This window comes from Hemibagrus wyckioides, linkage group LG16, assembly GCF_019097595.1.
Source record: "Hemibagrus wyckioides isolate EC202008001 linkage group LG16, SWU_Hwy_1.0, whole genome shotgun sequence".
NCBI classification, from domain to species: domain Eukaryota; kingdom Metazoa; phylum Chordata; class Actinopteri; order Siluriformes; family Bagridae; genus Hemibagrus; species Hemibagrus wyckioides.
In genome coordinates this window covers 11,800,235-11,817,499 of record NC_080725.1, presented here as the reverse complement: position 1 = coordinate 11,817,499, position 17,265 = coordinate 11,800,235, and the positions used below count along the sequence as shown (strand labels likewise).

Sequence of the window (17,265 nt, the reverse complement as noted above, 5' to 3'; positions counted from 1 at the left end):
TTGTTTCCCTGCTGCTTTGGTGACAATAATTGCTCATAACAAGGTATAATTAGGCCCAGGGGATAGATTCTAATTCCGCAAGTAACATCAAGATGTAAGAAAAACACACCACTCATTTTATTTTATAAGGGGGGGGGGAGACTAGTTGCTAATAAAACAATAACTTGTGCAATATAAACATGAAAGTAGACGAGTAAAGTCTGTGTATGAAGCTGAAATATCTACAATCAAGTAAATCCACTGAAGGTGACTTAGAGGATGCACTTTGCACTCGGGTTAGTGGCTTAACGCTTCATTTGTCCTTTCTCCTCTTCTGTTGTGCCTAGCATTCTGGTGTGCTATTTCCAGACTGCTGCTCAGCCTTTGGAGGAGCAGTTCAATTTCTTTACACCATGCAAGTACATATAAGGTATTATACATGTGTAGGTTCCTCCTATATAGCTGATCATTTCTGCTACTATGATGGAATCATAAACGGTGATGGTTATGCTGAGCGTGAGATGTGTTAGCCAGCAGATCAGGAAAACGGTGGCCACTGTCACCACACTTTTGGCAGCTCTCACCTGATTACCAGTGGAGGAGCTGGTTTTGTCTTTAGACTTTTGGACCCCTTGTCGTTGGTCTTGGACATTATTTGCAGCATTTGAAGTCAGATCTTTGGACGTGGGTTCTGGAGCCTTCTTTATCTTGGTATTTCCTCCTCTATTGAACACGTTTGTGGAGTTTTTGATCCGTCTCTCGTTTTGTACAAGCGTGACTGCAATTTGAATGCTTGCAAAAACGATCCCAATGATTGGTGCAAGATTTGCCAGTGCAAGGTACACCATCTCATAGGCTTGCCTGGCCTCTTGGGATGAATCTTGTTCCATGCAGTCATCGAAGCTTTGGTTCAAGATGCCTGTAGAGATGAAGAAGAAATGAGGAATGCTGAAGATGGTGGCAAACGCCCAGCTCCCTGTCAGCAGTGCTGTGATGAGGCAGAGGTTATCCATTTGCACAGGAGCTCCTCCACGCTTCAGAGAGCCCACGAGCTTCTGATGCCAGTACACAGTTATGAACATGGTAGTCAAGATGCTGCTGGTCTCCGAGAGGTTGGAGCAGAAACTGAACACAGTGCAATATCTTCTGGTCCAGTGGACTACAAAGTCTAAGGTGTCTGGTAGGTCCACCAGGTAATTGGTGATCAGATTAGATACAGCCAAGTTGACAAATAGGATGTCGTTTGTTCGGAGCTGAGATCTGGATTTCGGTATGGAACGAAAAGCCAGCCAGTTGTTACCAAGGATTCCAAAAAAGCACATGGATGCTCTTACTAAAACCTTTATCCACTCGTTTGCATTCATCTTACAGAGAGAGCAGGTCCCTTTCTAAGAAGAAGTGGGGTAACTGGTTAAAATAGTTGATGTTTTGATATCCTTGTTGTCAGGTATGCTGATTTTAAACTGTCAGATAATGACACCATGATCTCACATCTCCTCCCACAATGTAGGGAACTCCAGTTCTGCCCCACCTAACCTGCACTTATCTTTCTGAGCATCTAGGACGGCTCACCTTGCTCCACTGTCCCTCCAGGTATAAGAAAGACCCTCATCTGGAATTTGTTTGTCCTGGAACTAATGTGATGGTATGAACGTCCTCAGCTGACTTTAAGCAAGACACAAGACCCACAAGCACTTATAAAAAAAAACAACCTTGACTTTTGTACTGTTTTATGCTGCTGTGGTAACTTATAACCTCCTGAAATGTTAACATAACATAGAACAGCCCTGAACTTCTCCACTCTCTATAGATTTTGGGGAAATTTGCAGAATATTTCCAAGCATCCAGATATTATGGGCCAACATGTTTGTTCATTATTGTTGCTTTCCTTGCCTGTTTTTTTGGTCTGTTTCTTTTAGTTGCTTCTCCAACTAGTATTAGTTCAAAACATTGCTATTTAGTTATTAATATTTACAAGTTAAGTTGATATTATTAGCATCTTTTTGAAGAAAACGACCAGGATTCTGCTTGTAAAGAATATTTATTACAGTACTGATATCAATTTAGTTTCGGTTCTGAGTGCATTACAGGCAAATGGAATGTTTTAAACTGGATTTAACATTACATTCCACCTTAATGTACAACTCTTACACAAATCTAACCATCTTAACCATCCATGACATGACAATATATTGCTGCTGTTTTCTTTACAGGTGCAATAATTCATAATTCCATACAAATAAAATATAAAATAAATATTAGGACATAGTCTTGCTACTAAAAAAGGAGTTCATTAAATTGATTACATTTTCTCTCACACAGGTATACCATGCAATATTATCCCTGTTACAGCTTGTGTGTGGAGCAGTGCCGTGTAGATCCTTTATTATTATTATTATTATTATTACAATATATATAGATTTACAACAATCTATTTTATACTTGCACCTACTATTTCATTCCTCATTTATACTGCCACTACTGTATGTATTCTTGTTCCTTTTTTTTCTTTTTCTCTCTTCTCTCATTGTTCTCTCATCTCTCATTCTCTCACCTGTCTTGCTGCTTGTATCTCGTCTACTTCATGCTCTTGGTGACTTTTCTATCCTATTTCTTTGAAGGTGGAATCATCACAGGGTATCTCCGAGACTTGACTTGAGCAAAACGGTCAGTCACCATACTAGTATTTCTAGTGCTGAGAATTCCTTTATCAATAGACAGAACAGCCGAATGATGGAGTCATTGTTCTGGTCCATTGTTCACCTAAGCCATGTATGTATTTTAACTTAAATTCTGCATTAGTTGAATAATAGAAAGTCATGATGTTCAGACTGTAATGTCTTAGCGCTTTAACAGTTTACATTTTATTTAGATCTATCTTTAGGCTTATTTAATTTAAGGCTTAGGTATGGAATAATATTAAAAAGGATCCTTATTTCAGGGGTTTTCGGAATCAGAGACAGTGGGCCTCCTTTTTGACCCAACATACATTTGTTAGCCTACTTTTATCAACTGTGTTAACATCAAATATTAGAAGTTAGAACATTATCTGAATAATAAGATTGTTGTGTTTTCTGACAGTTTTATATTATAGATATATGTATATAGGTCAGCTTCCGTTAAAAAAAAAAGAAAAGTTGATTCCGAATGCCGCGTTTTCAACGAGACATGGACTGCAAAATATTTATTTCCAGAAATCAAAGGTAAAGCCATGTGCTTAGTTACACAGTGGTACACAGGTCGCTGTGTTCATAGATTACAATCTGAATCGCCACTACGTGACCAAACACGAGGAGAAATACAAGAACTTGTCTGATGAAGAGCGCGCAGGAGTCGGAGGCTGTGCTGGACACGCTGCAAACCCGACACGGACTTTTTACAAAACCTCCCACACCCAGAGATGCAGCTGTCAAGACATGTTATGTCATATCTCACAAAATCACTAGAAAAAGTAAACCGTTTTCTTACGGAGAGTTTACTAAGGAGTGTATGGTGGACTCTGGTGCCCTGATATGCCCAGAGAAAAAGGGAGCATTTGAGAACGTGCCCCTTTCCCGACGCACTGTAACGAGAAGGGTTGAGGACATCGCGGGAAATCTGGAGCTTCAGCTGAGGAACAGAGCGGTCATTTTTCACTGACTCTGGATGAGAGCTGCGATTTACGTGACACTGCCCAGCTACTCATCTTCTTACGTGGGATCAATGCAGACTTTAAAATCACGGAAGAGCTGGCAACCTGGATTTTTCTCACTGAACGAGTAAAATGAACTGAAAACAAGCACTTATTGCTTTTTGAATGAAGTCGAGTTGCTTATCTTTAACATAATGCAAAACATCCTTTTAGTATTTGTGAAGATTAACAAGTTAAAAATAAAATGAAACAGTGATGCAATGATTGTTTTTGTTTTAAACTGTTTATTACTTCTACAGGATTATTTTCCTCTTTGACCTACACAACAATTCATAAATTTACATAAATATTTACAGAATATCCTTCTTCTGATTACCAGTAGCAGCTAATCAAAAATATATAATTTATTGCAATTAATATCGAGCAGAATTAAGTTCAAGTTATCGTTGGTTCGGCCCTCCAACACCGTTCATATTTGTTATGTGGCCCCCTGTAGAAATTAACTGCCCAGTCCTGATCTAGATCATATTCGAGCGCACACTCTCGCGGCATTTTGGCGCGCGCGCGTGTGTGTGTATGTGTGCGCGCGCGCGCGCGGAGAGAGATGTCATTCAAATTGCCTACAGTCAACGGCAACAGTGCTCAACTAAACCGATCAACATTTACTTAATTCCTCTACACTCCGGTGGCAAAATTCGAATTAAAACATTCGGGGCTAAATTAAAATCGAGCCCCGAATGATTAGCCCTGTACAGTGTACAGCATTAAATCACAGTTCACTGAGTTACTCCTCGTACATGACCCATCACACGTTCTTAACAACAGGAGCAGGTCAGCTTTTGCATACCGTACAGGTAAACATAAGGGATGGTGCATGTATAGATTGCTCCGATAAAGCTCTCCATGACCTGTGTCACGTAGTTTGGTGAGATGGAATCGAGCAGTCTGACATTGATGTGAATTGTCCAGCATATTAAAAAAACAATGGCTACTGCCACCACGCTCTTGGCAGCCCTCACCAGACCTCCTGTTTTGGATTGTGAGTTGGACTTGGTTACTGTTGAAACGTTATTAGCGTTGTCTCCACTTTTCTCCGCCGAGGTGTTGCCTTCATTTTTAACTTCTTCATCCATTTTCTTCATTCGCTTTTCATTCTGCATCAGTGTAATCACGATCTGGATGCATGCGTAAAGGATCGTAGAAATTGGAATCACATTGACGAGCGTGACGTACAACACCTCGTAGGCATGCTCGGCTTGCGGTGAGGGCAGCTCGTCCGTGCATTCCGCGTCAGTCTCATTCTCACCGAGTTTAGCAACAAAAAAAAAATGAGGAAAGTGGAACAAAAATGAGAAAGTCCAGCTTGCTGTCAGCAACATGACAATGAAGTGGAGGTTGTCCATTTGTACCGGAGCTCCTCCGCGCTTCAGAGAACCCACGAGCTTCTGCTGCCAGTACACAGTGATAAACACGGTGGTCAAGATGCTGCTGGTCTCTGATAATTCAGGTAGGAACAATCGAAAGCCGCAATACAAATATCCCCAAGGCACATTTACTACAGTTTCGTAAAGGTCCAGGGTGTCCACCAGGTAATTAGTGATCAGATTGGATACAGCCAAGTTTATAAATAGAACATCGCTAGTTCGGAGTTGAGAGTTGGATTTTGGCAGAGAGCTAATGCACAGCCAGTTGTTACCAATCATTCCAGCCAGACACATAATGCTTCTGATTACAGACTGTATCAGGATATCTGGATCCATCTCAAATTCTCACCAAGTTCCCTCTTCTTTCCAGGTGCAGCTGTCTGGACGATCCTGTATAAAGCGCAGTTCAGTGAAGTCTGAAATTTATACTGAAATCACCAGACAAGTAATTTCATCACTGTGGATGTGGTGGTCAGATCTCCTCCTCCCAGTGGCAAATGCAGGCAAATGTGTGTGGTGTAGTAGGGAAGTGGTAGCTCTGTGGTTGAGCCGTTGGACTGTTCATCGGAAAATTGAGCGTTCAAATACTTGGACCACCAAGCAGTCGCCCCGACCCCTTAACTCTCAACTGCTAGGTTGTATGAATGAGATGAAGTGTAAGTCTGGATAAGTGTGACTGCAAAATGACATAAATGTATATTTGTTTCTATTATCAGCAAACAAAAATGACCCTAACCCTAGGCAATCGATTTTAATTTTGTATTGACAGACAGAGTTTTTGTGTATAACATATTAAATTCTGATATAATAAAGACTATTATTATACATGCATTGTATGGCCAAAAATTTGTGGACAACTGACTCTCACATGCATGTGTAGTTGTTCCCCAAACTGTTGCCACAAAGTTGGAAAGATGCAGTATTACAATCTCATTTCACTGGAACTAACAGCCCAAATAAGGCCCCTGCAAACAAAAAGCGAGCACCATAAAGACATGGTTTGCTGACGTTGTGAAAGAATTTAAGTAGACTGCACAAAGCCCTGACATCCTGACATCTCACTGGACACCTTTGGGATGCGTTGTAATGCACACAGTGCCCCACGCCTCCTTTTTGCCTCACTTATTACTGTCACTAATGAACTTGTGGCTGAATGGACAAATCCCCACAGCCACACTACCAGAATCCAAAATCTTTGGAAAGCCTGACTGGAAGGACTAAATCTCCACAAACTTTTGATCATGCTAAATAGTTTACCAATATGTTGTATATCTTCGATTCATTTTGTTGTACAACAAAATATAGGTTCATTTCCCAATTTTTATGTTGCAGGTATTTTCCATATGTAATCACTTTCCACATACTGATACTTACCACATAAGATCATTATCAGTATTTCACCAACAACCTGTAATTACAGCCGGGCTTTTAGGTGAGTGTAATCTATGAGTTTGGCTGAATCCTAAATTTACTTATTATTTAGACACATACATGACTCATGAGTATTAAACTCTGGATGATATTACTCTGCATGATTCAAATATTATGATCAAATTGTTCAAAGATTTATTATGAGGGGAAAAAAAGATTCTGAGAAAGGAATACGTCAATATTTTAACGCTGAAAATATTAATTTCATATTCATTAAATTATATTATTAAATTGAATTATTTAATACTATAACATAACATAACATAACATAACATAACATAACATAACATAACATAACATAACATAACATAACATAATCTATTATAAAATTTGTTATGGAGGATAAGGACTGTAATGTCTAGTATGGTGGATAAGTGAACCCCCCTGAGTGCCGGTCAGAGCACTAATAATGAGGAGACAGGTGATCAGGTTGATGCAGTGTATTAACATGTTCAGTCCACCAGCGTACAGAGATGTACATAGGAATACACATGTAGAGGTAGATATATATATATATATAGTTTTGTGGTCAGTGACTAAATATCTACACCTCTGCAGCCAATAAAGGAACCAACAGGCTTTTAACGAGCTTAACACTTAGTTTGTGCAGAAACGCGACACCCAGCAGCTAGGGGGAGCACAACTAATAGCACATGCGCTTCGAGAGCATTACCCGGCTTGCAGTATCAAAATAAAAGTCCCTCTTTTCAGGCGCCTTTAATACAGCCGCCCCCAAAGATGCAGGGCATCTTTGCTCCCATAAAGGCGACTTCCTAATTAGGGTTTGAAGAAGTGAGGCTATCCTTGGGTAAGGCAGGCAGGATGACCAGGCGGGCTACAGGTCTAGTATAAACTTGGCCCTTTATCTTCACATCAGCTGACCTGACATGACCATCTTGGCTTAGGTGGGTTTTATGGGCCAGAAGCTAGGTAGTTGTGGGTCGACGATCATGACAAATGCCTTTTCCTTCAAGTCAGGTGGGGAGAGTTGCCATTTCTGTCGTGTCTGGAGGCCAGGGAGGTAGTCTCTTATAAACCTTGACCAGAATTGATCTGCCAGGACCGGGGAATGTCTCCAGTACCGGAGACTCAACATCTCAGACTCTGGGTAAATGACTTGAGGCAGAGATCCGTCAGGCCGCCCCATGAGGAGACTATTTGGTGTCACCGGATCAGCATCTGCTATGTCTGAAGACACATATCCCAAGGGTTTCGAGTTCAGAATGGCCTCCACTTCCAGAATAACTGTCATTAAGACCTCTTCAGGAACTGAATGTGAACCCAAAACAGTATACAGGGCCGATTTAACTGATCTGATTTCTCTCTCCCAAACTCCACCAAAATGCGGTGCCGATGGGGGATTAAAATGAAATCGGATCCTTTGGCGGGCAAGCTGACGCTGAAGGTTGGGAGCCATCACAGCATAAGCTTCCTTTAACTCACGTTCCCCTCCACGAAAGTTAGTTCCATGATCAGACCATAATTCCTCAGGTGTTCCTCTCCTTGCGATAAATCTCCTGAGAGCCATGAGGAATGAGTCTGACGTCATACTAGGAAGTAGACCTAGATGTACTGCTCTGGTTGTCAGACACTTAAATAGGATCTCCGTGCGTCTTCCAAACTTCACCAGCATGGGTCCGAAGCAGTCCACTCCACATGAATGAAAGGCGGGTTTGTAGAGCTGAAGGCGTGCAAGTGGGAGATCTGCCATTCTAGGGATGGTTGGCTGGGCACGCCACCATTGACACTCTGGGCAGGGCTGCTGAAACCGCCAAATAGCCTCCCTGCCTCGCAGGATCCAGTAATGTCTCCGTATCTCTGCAAATAACCTTTCTGATCCAGAATGATGTAACTGGTGGTCATAATGTTGAATGATCAACTGGGTGACTGGGTGCCTAGGATCCAGTACTAGAGGATGTCGGACTGAAGCCTCAACACCTGTAACTCTCCTCAGCTGACCTCCAACTCGAATCAGACCGCTGGATGGATCCATTTCAGGGGCTAGGGTAATTAGTCGACTCACAGACCTGACTGACCTTCCAGTCTCTAACAATTTGTGCTCCTCAGGGAAGGATTCCTGTTGTACCTGTCTTAGTATATGAACCTCAGCCTGCCGATAATCCTCAGCCTCCGGAAAGGTCCCTGATGTACAGTTAGTTTGAAATTTCAGGGAAGTTACATCTAGAAGTTTCTGCCAGGTGCTGTAGCTCCATTTATCAGCACTTGATGAAGGAGATACTTTATGGATACCACAGAAGACAGATTTTCTCAGTTCAGATTCGTAATATTTAGTCTAACTCTTAGGGATTATAGGCCATTCCTTGGGTTCTCTAAGAAGGAAAGAGGGTCCTTGAGACCATTGGTTTGGCGCAACGAGATATTGAAGAGGTTTTCCTCTTGTGAGGTCATCCGCAGGATTGTCTGCCGAACTAACATAATGCCAAGAACACTGAGCTGTCAGCTCCTGAATCTCAGCGATTCTGTTACCTACAAAGGCTCGATAACGACAGGACTATGAATTCAACCACTGGAGGACTGTTGTGGAGTCTGTCCACAGTGAGATAGAATCTATTTGCAACCAAACCTGGGCAACCAAACTTGGGCAGCAACCAAACCTCCACAAAGTTGAAATCTGGGAATGGAATGAACTCGTTTAGGAGTGACACGGGAGCGGGCTATAATGAAGGACAGGTAAGGATGGCCTTCCTCGTCAATTGTCCGGAGGTAAGCTACAGCTCCATATGCCTGCTCAGAGGCATCCGAAAAGATATGTATTTCATGGGTAATTCCCTCCATACTTCCAACTTCAGGAGGACCATAACGCCGAGGGTAGTGGACAAGAGGAAGGTATTGGAGTTCCTCCTCCCACTCATTCCAGGAACGAAGGAGCTCTGGTGGTAGATTGGGGTCATCCCACCCTCTCTGCTTGTTCCACAGTTGTTTAATGATGACCTTGGACCGAGTTGTATAAGGTAGAAGCCATCCTAGAGGATCATACTGGGTAGCTAATACCTTATAAAGGTTCCTCATAGTGGGCCTCTCATACCTCACGGGTAGGTGTTTGTTGCCCGGGCAGCAGGTATTGGTTGAGGGTTTGCCCTTCGAACTGATGTGAGCAATTAAAGACGATGTGGAACTTCCCATTGTGGCTAACAAGGTGATGAGGGATGTACCAGCATTCAGTCATATCAGGTGTAGGATCAGTCACTTCTCGAACAGCTCCTGTGTCAATCAGTTTTCTCATCTCCTCTTTATAGATCTCGGCCTTTAGTGGATCCTTTAGTAGATTTCTCTCTACACTGCCAAGAGTAGATAGGACTGATTCCTTAGGTGCATTCAATAAAGGCATGTCCTTTCTCCATTGTAAAGGTGTTGCCAGGCGATGAATCCCTTCTACTTCCATGGTGATAGTCTTCATCTCAAGCTGCTTGAGTGCCTCCTCGAGTTGCTCCTTTACCTCCCTGCTGCGGAACAGTATCCAACTGCCACAATCGCTGAACATGCTGAAAGAGTTCATCTGGAATTGGAGCAAAGGAGCTTAGCATTGTTGTGTAGATGGAGGGCAAACAAGGGAAGGCATAGGGCCTTGGAGTGTCCATCCTAGGCAAGTATGAATGGCAGCTGGACCACCATGGCCGCCCCATCGAACTGGCTCTATGGGGGTGATGAGATGAGGCTGATCGGATCCAATGAGGAGTAAGGGCAGAACTTCAGTAAGGGTATGGATAGGGAGGCCCCGCAGATGTCTGTACTTCCTTTGTAGCCGATCTACAGGGTAAGATTGGCGAGACAGGTTAAGGCGGTCTGCTGTAAAGGCATGACTGATCTTATAACTAGTGTGAGGTTTACGGACAGGTGAGATCTGAAATGAGTTAGAGAAACCATGGAGAACCTGAATATCGTCTCTTACTGTCCGCAATGGCAGATCTTCAGGAACACCCTGAATGCCCAGAGCCTTAGCTGCAGTGGAGAGTAGAATAGTCTGCTCTGACCCATCATCAAGAACAACAAAGGAGTTTAACGTACAATCTTTATAATGCAGATTCACAGGAACTACTTTGAGCATAACTCGACCACTGACAGACGGTTTGTCCAGGAGGAACCTATCAGAAGAGGAATTAGTCAGGCAGTTCCTTTCTTTATCAGCTGAATCTTCTTTCTGTAAGGAAGTAACATTCACCTCATGCAGAGGACGAAGATGGGTGCCTTGGCAAGTATTACAGGGCTTCTTCAGGTCACATTGAGCGGCATGATGGGTTCTAGCACAACGCCAACAGCGATTGTTATTGCGGATCCATGTCCTGATCTGATCAGAGGTAAGCTTCGTAAACTATGTACATTGACCCAGGTAATGGTCAGTCTTATCACAGAAAGGACAATAACGTCTCCATTTTACAGGTTTGGTTTGTGGTAGAGGAACCTTCCGAGAGCTAGGAGCCTCATCCGACAATTCACCAGCCCCATGCAAGATGGCCACAGTTCTCCTACCAGAATCTGCTTTAGCATGTGAGCTCTTAAACATGAGATCTGCATCATAACTATGGCACCATGTTTCATAACGGAGCCAGTTAGAAAGGTCAGATTGGGAGTTTTACCTGGTTCTCGGAACATATGACGTCGGAACTCAGCTTGTTGTTCAAGGGGAAGCTTTCTCAGCAGACGAGCAACATGAGATCCACAACACAACTCCAGGTCACCATCAGGTCCCAAGGTTCTCAAGAGGCCCACTAATGACTGCACCTGAAGAGCAAACCTCTGGAAGGCAGAGATATCACCTCGCCTTATATCAGGATTCTCCAGAACTGTAGCAATCTTTCTCAAAGCTAACTGATGGGGTTGTCCGAATTCCTCGTACAGTGCAGCCATGGTGTCAGTGAATGGGGTAGGTGAGTTTATATAGGCATCTGCTATCATTCTAGCTTCGTCAAACTTAAGGTGGTCAACTAAAATCTGGTATTTGAACAACTCAGTCCCATCAAGGGAAAGCAGGGGAGGAGGGGGGTCAGGGAAGTTCGTTCCATACGACCTCACAGGATGGCTAGGTATCTTTGTACCAGAAGGCTGTGTTGGTGATGATGTAAGGCCTCTGGCTTGACTAAGGTAATCTCGAAGAGACTGAGCCACTTGAACTAATTCTCTAATCTCCGCTCAAACTTGAAATGCACTCAAGTCTTCGTGTAAAGACCGATGAGTCTGCATAAGGTGCGCATGTTCATAGCACATTCGCTCTATTTCACTGCTGTGTGTGGTATTGGCGGCCCCAGGGACTGGAGTAGAGGAGAAGGATGGCAGTAAGTGTCCAGCATGGTGTGAGGGCATGTGACTCGACAATGTGAGCATTGAGCCATTAGGATAGACAGGATCATCACCAGGGGTGGGGTATGTCTGGAAGGAAGGGGGAGGAGTCCGCATGACAGGTGCCTCCCATGTGCATGAAACATCATGCTCATTATCAGGTCTGCCTGGAACATACTGCACATCATACTGTTAAAGGCGAGCTGGTGGACGTGTACGGCGCTTGGGATGAGCTCCAAGAATCTCCTCATCAATGTCCATCATGTCAGAAGTGAAGGGAAGGGAAGACACTATCCGGCTAGAAGGACCAAATTTGTTATGGAGGATAAGGACTGTAATGTCTAGTATGGTGGATAAGTGAACCCCCCTGAGTGCCGGTCAGAGCACTAATAATGAGGAGACAGGTGATCAGGTTGATGCAGTGTATTAACTTGTTCAGTCCACCAGCGTACAGAGATGTACATAGGAATACACATGTAGAGGTAGATATATATATATATATATATATATATAGTATATATATATATATATATATATATATATATATATATATATATATATATATAGTTTTGTGGTCAGTGTCTAAATATCTACACCTCTGCAGCCAATAAAGGAACCAACAGGCTTTTAACGAGCTTAACAATTAGTTTGTGCAGAAACGCGACACCCAGCAGCTAGCGGGAGCACAACTAATAGCACATGCGCTTCGAGACCATTACTCGGCTCGCAGTATCAACATAAAAGTCCCTCTTTTCAGGCGCCTTTAATACAAAATGCTTTGATAACATGATCATATAGACTATAATTCGCATTACTGAAAATAAGATTTTGGAATATATTTTATGAAATGTTAATCCCAACCAATGTAGGTAGTTTCCAAGAGAAATGCATTACTGTGCACTGAATCACTGAACATACATAATATATATTTGATTTGGAAACTATGTGGACGACCACGTTTTGGCGCTGATGTGCCATCTAGTGGATGCTATAGGTAATCCTTCAGGTATGTATAAGATACATGAGCAAGCATGTGAATTGTGCCATCTTCACACACACACTCATGGTGCACTTGATGCATATTTGTGTCTTTTAGTCTCCATCCTGTGTTGGAAAGGCAGTTGGTCCTGACGACATCCCAGTGGAGGTCTGGAAGTGTCTAGGTGGAGGTTTGTGCTAGAAAGAAGAGGAATGAAAGTCAGTCGTAGTAAGACTGAGTACATGTGTGTAAATGAAAGGGAGGGAAATGGAACAGTAAGATTACAGGGTGAAGAGGTGAAGAAGGTACAGGAGTTTAAGTACTTGGGGTCAACAGTCCAGGGTAATGGAGAGTGTGGGAAAGAGGTAAAGAAGCGAGTGCAGGCAGGTTGGAATGGGTGGAGAAAGGTGTCGGGAGTTCTGTGTGATAGAAAAATTTCAGCAAGAATCAAGGGGAAGGTGTATAAGACAGTGGTGAGACCGGCCATGCTGTATGGTTTAGAGACAGTATCACTGAGAAAGAGACAGGATTCAGAGCTGGAGGTAGCAGAGCTGAAGATGTTGAGGTTCTCCTTGGGAGTGACAAGGTTGGACAGGATTAGGAACGAGTACATCAGAGGGACAGCTCATGTTGGACGTTTGGGGGACAAAGTTAGGGGGCCCAGTTTGGACATGTTCAGAGGAGGGAGAGTGAATATATTGGTAGGAGAATGTTGGACATGGAGCTGCCAGGCAGGAGGCAAAGAGGATATGAAGCTAGTTCAATTCAATTCAATTTTATTTGTTTAGCGCTTTTAACAAAGAGCATTGTCTCAAAGCAGCTTTACATAAGAAACAACATAAGAAAACAACAAACATATAAACAGACAAACAGTCCTAGATGTTATCCCAAGTGAGCAAGCCTGAGGTGACTGAGGTGACTGTGGCAAGGAAAAACTCCCTTAGATGGTATGAGGAAGAAACCTTGAGAGGAACCAGACTCAAAAGGGAACCCATCCTCATTGGGTGACAGCGGAGTGTGATTATATTGTGCATTTATGTATATCAATTGTGTGATGCCGATACAGCATGTGTAGAATGTTATGTAAATTAATAAGGAGATTGTTGTCGTCCAGTGGGTGCAAGTGTTGAGGATGCAGAAGATAGGGATAGGTGGAGAGAGATGATTCGTTGAGGTGACCCCTGAAGGGAAAAGCTGAAAGAAGAAGAAGAAGAGTCTCTATCCTGTGTATGAATTTGCACTGAAAAGTCTCTGCTGGTCTCACGGGACAGACCGAGAGTTCTTATGCGTTCTTTCGCCAGACAGCTTTTCCTCTGAGAAAGCCAGTCCAATCTTCCTACTTTCTTCATTCACAGCCAACACTTGACCACACCCCATCTGCAGCAGTCACTTATAGGTGAGTGAAATTGTAGAGATTCTTGTGTACTAGCCCTGAACACCTTTGGGATGAACTGGAGCCTAGATGAACCCCAGTCCTCCTTGCCTGACTTCACTGCTTGACCACAGCCAAATTACAAAACCTAGCAGAAGGCCTTCCCAAAGGAGTGGAGGCTGTTATAGCACCAAAAAGGGGCCCTATTAATGCCCATGGTATCCATAAACATTTGGCCAGACAGTGTAAGTACACAATATACAATCATATCTGCTACTTCACTCATCAGTGGAAAAGATCCTCCACTAACCAGATGATATTTGAATGGTGGTCAGATTTCAGGGCAACACTGACGTGGGTAGTATACAGTATGTTCGGCTGTATCATTACAACAGTGCTGCTGCATTATTAAACAACTCAGAGTCACAACTGGACTGGGGAAAAATCCATCAAAATAAGTGGGGTATAATGAGAAACTCAAAAAAAAATTGCCAATCTTGAATTTTCTAAGACGGTTAACACATAATGAACCTCATTTATCAATCTTTTAGTAATGTGGTGTGTCAGGAAATGCATGACATTTTCCACTATTACTTTTTTAAAATATATTTTCTGTTTTGTTGTCTTTGCCAACATTGTTTTTCTATGGTTTTTATTCATAAACATTCCTTCTTATTGATTGCAGTATTTGTGAGTTTGTAGCTTTGCATTTAGTTTAATTTTTAAATTAATTTCTTAATTTCTGCCTATTCACACTTTTAAAATAATACACGTCAAAACTGCTTCATATTTGTACATTTTTAAAAATTATAATTTTATAGTTATTCTATTTTAAGAACATATTAATTCCTTTTCTATCACTTTCCTTTATACATATTTTTTGTAAAAACATTATTCACAGCAGAAGGATTATATGATTTTATTCCATTTTGTTCGAATGACATTTGTTCAATTTCTGTCCCTATTTGACTGATACTGCTTCCAAAATATCTGCTAAGGTTACCTGTTATTCATTTCCAAATAATTTATACCACATTTTTAACAAAATAAGAATAAGAAATGTTTCATCAATCATTTTTTCCCCCTGAAAGCTCTTTTGAGTGTTTTACATTCTGTTTGGATTTATACTTTATTTAACATGGCGTTTCCCCCTTAAGGGGTAATCCCCATTATACCAAATTAACCATCTCAATCCCCTCTATGACGCAAAGACAAGTTGCTGCTGCTCTGATTACAGATAATTAAGAAAGTACGTCATCTCATAATTCCGCACATGATAGCATGATTAATGTTGTACGACTGATGTCTGACAGCCGAGGATTAATGATAAAGTTTCACCATATGAAAATTTAAATAAAAACAAATTTAAATTGAACATCATACCACTTATTCTATCTTATTTGGTTATAGATTGGTACCAGATTTAGTCATAGATTATTATCAGAAAAATTCAATAAAACCAAAAGGCAATGATGTGTCATATCATAAAAAATTAATCAGCAATTAAGAGCATTTTACATTATGTTTTTTCCACCTACAACCTATTTTCATTAAATTTTTCATTGTCAAGTCTAACTCCAGCTCACTGACTTACTACTCGACCCATCACACGCCCTGATCCTCTGGAACAGGTCAGCTTTTGCACACCGTACAGATAAATATAAGGGATGATGCATGTATAGGATGCTCCTACAAAGCTCTCTATGTCCTCTGTCACACTGGTTGGTGAGATGGAACTGATGATGATGATATTGATGTGAATTACCCAGCATAATAAAAAAAGAATGGCGACTGCCACTACACTCTTGGCAGCCCTCACCAGACTACCTGTTTTGGCTTGTGACTTGGACAACTTAACTGTGGATTCGTTATTAGTGTTGTTTCCACTTTTCCCAGCTCCGGTGTTTCCTCCGTTTCTGACTGCTACACCCATTTTCTTCATTCGCTTTTCATTCTGCAGCAGTGTAACTGTGATCTGGATGCTTGCATAAAGAATCCCAATAAGTGGAAACACATTTGCAAGTGTGATGTATACTACCTTGTAGGCCTGATCGGCTTCTGGTGAGGGCAGCACTTCCTTGCATTCCGCAGTAGTCACGTTCTCATTGATTGTAGCAACAAAGAATAAATGAGAAATGTTAAGGACTAGTGAAAAACTCCAGCTTCCGGTCAGCATCACAGTGATGAACTGGAGGTTATCCATTTGCACAGGAGCTCCTCCACGTTTCAGAGAGCCCACAAGCTTTTGATGCCAGAACATAGTGATGAACATTGTGGTCAAGATGCTGCTGGTCTCCGAGAGTTCAGGTAGGAAAAATCGAATGCTGCAAAACACCTTTCCTGCAGGAATGTACTGTTCAGTGTGGAAAATGTTGAGGACGTCCACCAGGTAATTAGTGATCAGATTGGATACAGCCAAATTTATAAATAGAACGTCGCTAGGTCGAAGCTGAGAAATAGATTTTGGCAGAGAGCTAATGCACAGCCAGTTGTTACCAATGATTCCAGCCAGACACATAATACTTCTGATTACAGACTTTATCAGGCGTTCTGTATCCATCTCAAATTCTCACCAAGGTCTCTTTTCTTTCCTGATGCAGTAACACGCCCTGCTGTCCGGATACTTGATGCTACTGTCTTACAGGAGTTTGATGAAGTCTGAAATTTATACTGAAATCACCAGACACGTAATTGCATGTGCTGTGGTGTATAGATCTCCTCCCACTGGCTGCAAATGTAGGCAAACATGTGTTGTGCAGATTTGTTTTCAGCAAACGTGGGCAATCTACTAAGTGGGCAATCTATTTATATTTTGTACTGATGGACAGACTTTCATATGGTCAGCCTACAGGAAATAGTACATTATTATACATAATAGAAATTTCAGAGTTATAAGATCCCCACCCTCCAAACAACAAACCCAGTCTCTATCCTCAAAACAAGATCAACAAGTTTGCCAGTTCAACTTGTCTACAATTTTATGAAATATATGAAAGTATGACGTAATGGTTTAGGCATGATTAAAATATGGATTCTTGAGTAATATATGAGAGAACAGAGAACTTTGAGATATGGATAATGAGCCCATATTATAAGGCTATAAAGATTTTTCATTTAACAAAAAGCATGAATCATATGGAGAAACAATAAGAAA

The 17,265-nt window shown here is 41.9% G+C and overlaps 3 protein-coding genes across 3 annotated transcripts; all 3 read right to left on the bottom strand.

The window, feature by feature from the left end:
- Nucleotides 1-356: 356 nt before the first annotated feature.
- On the bottom strand, nt 357-1,343 carry LOC131367269 (alpha-1A adrenergic receptor-like). The gene has a single exon (XM_058412595.1). The coding sequence runs from the start codon at nt 1,341-1,343 to the stop codon at nt 357-359; it is 987 nt and encodes a 328-aa protein (XP_058268578.1).
- Nucleotides 1,344-1,828: 485 nt separating this feature from the next.
- Nucleotides 1,829-5,414, bottom strand: LOC131366684 (alpha-1A adrenergic receptor-like). The gene has a single exon (XM_058411339.1). The coding sequence runs from the start codon at nt 5,368-5,370 to the stop codon at nt 4,426-4,428; it is 945 nt and encodes a 314-aa protein (XP_058267322.1). The 5' UTR covers nt 5,371-5,414; the 3' UTR covers nt 1,829-4,425.
- Nucleotides 5,415-15,693: 10,279 nt separating this feature from the next.
- Nucleotides 15,694-16,671, bottom strand: LOC131367138 (alpha-1A adrenergic receptor-like). Its single transcript, XM_058412395.1, has one exon. It carries the CDS (start codon nt 16,669-16,671, stop codon nt 15,694-15,696), a length of 978 nt encoding a protein of 325 aa, XP_058268378.1.
- Nucleotides 16,672-17,265: the final 594 nt, after the last annotated feature.

Coding starts and splice junctions, on each gene's coding strand:
- LOC131367269 (XM_058412595.1), bottom strand. CDS start 1,343: ATGAATGCAAACGAGTGGATAAAGGTTTTAGTAAGAGCATCCATGTGC.
- LOC131366684 (XM_058411339.1), bottom strand. CDS start 5,370: ATGGATCCAGATATCCTGATACAGTCTGTAATCAGAAGCATTATGTGT.
- LOC131367138 (XM_058412395.1), bottom strand. CDS start 16,671: ATGGATACAGAACGCCTGATAAAGTCTGTAATCAGAAGTATTATGTGT.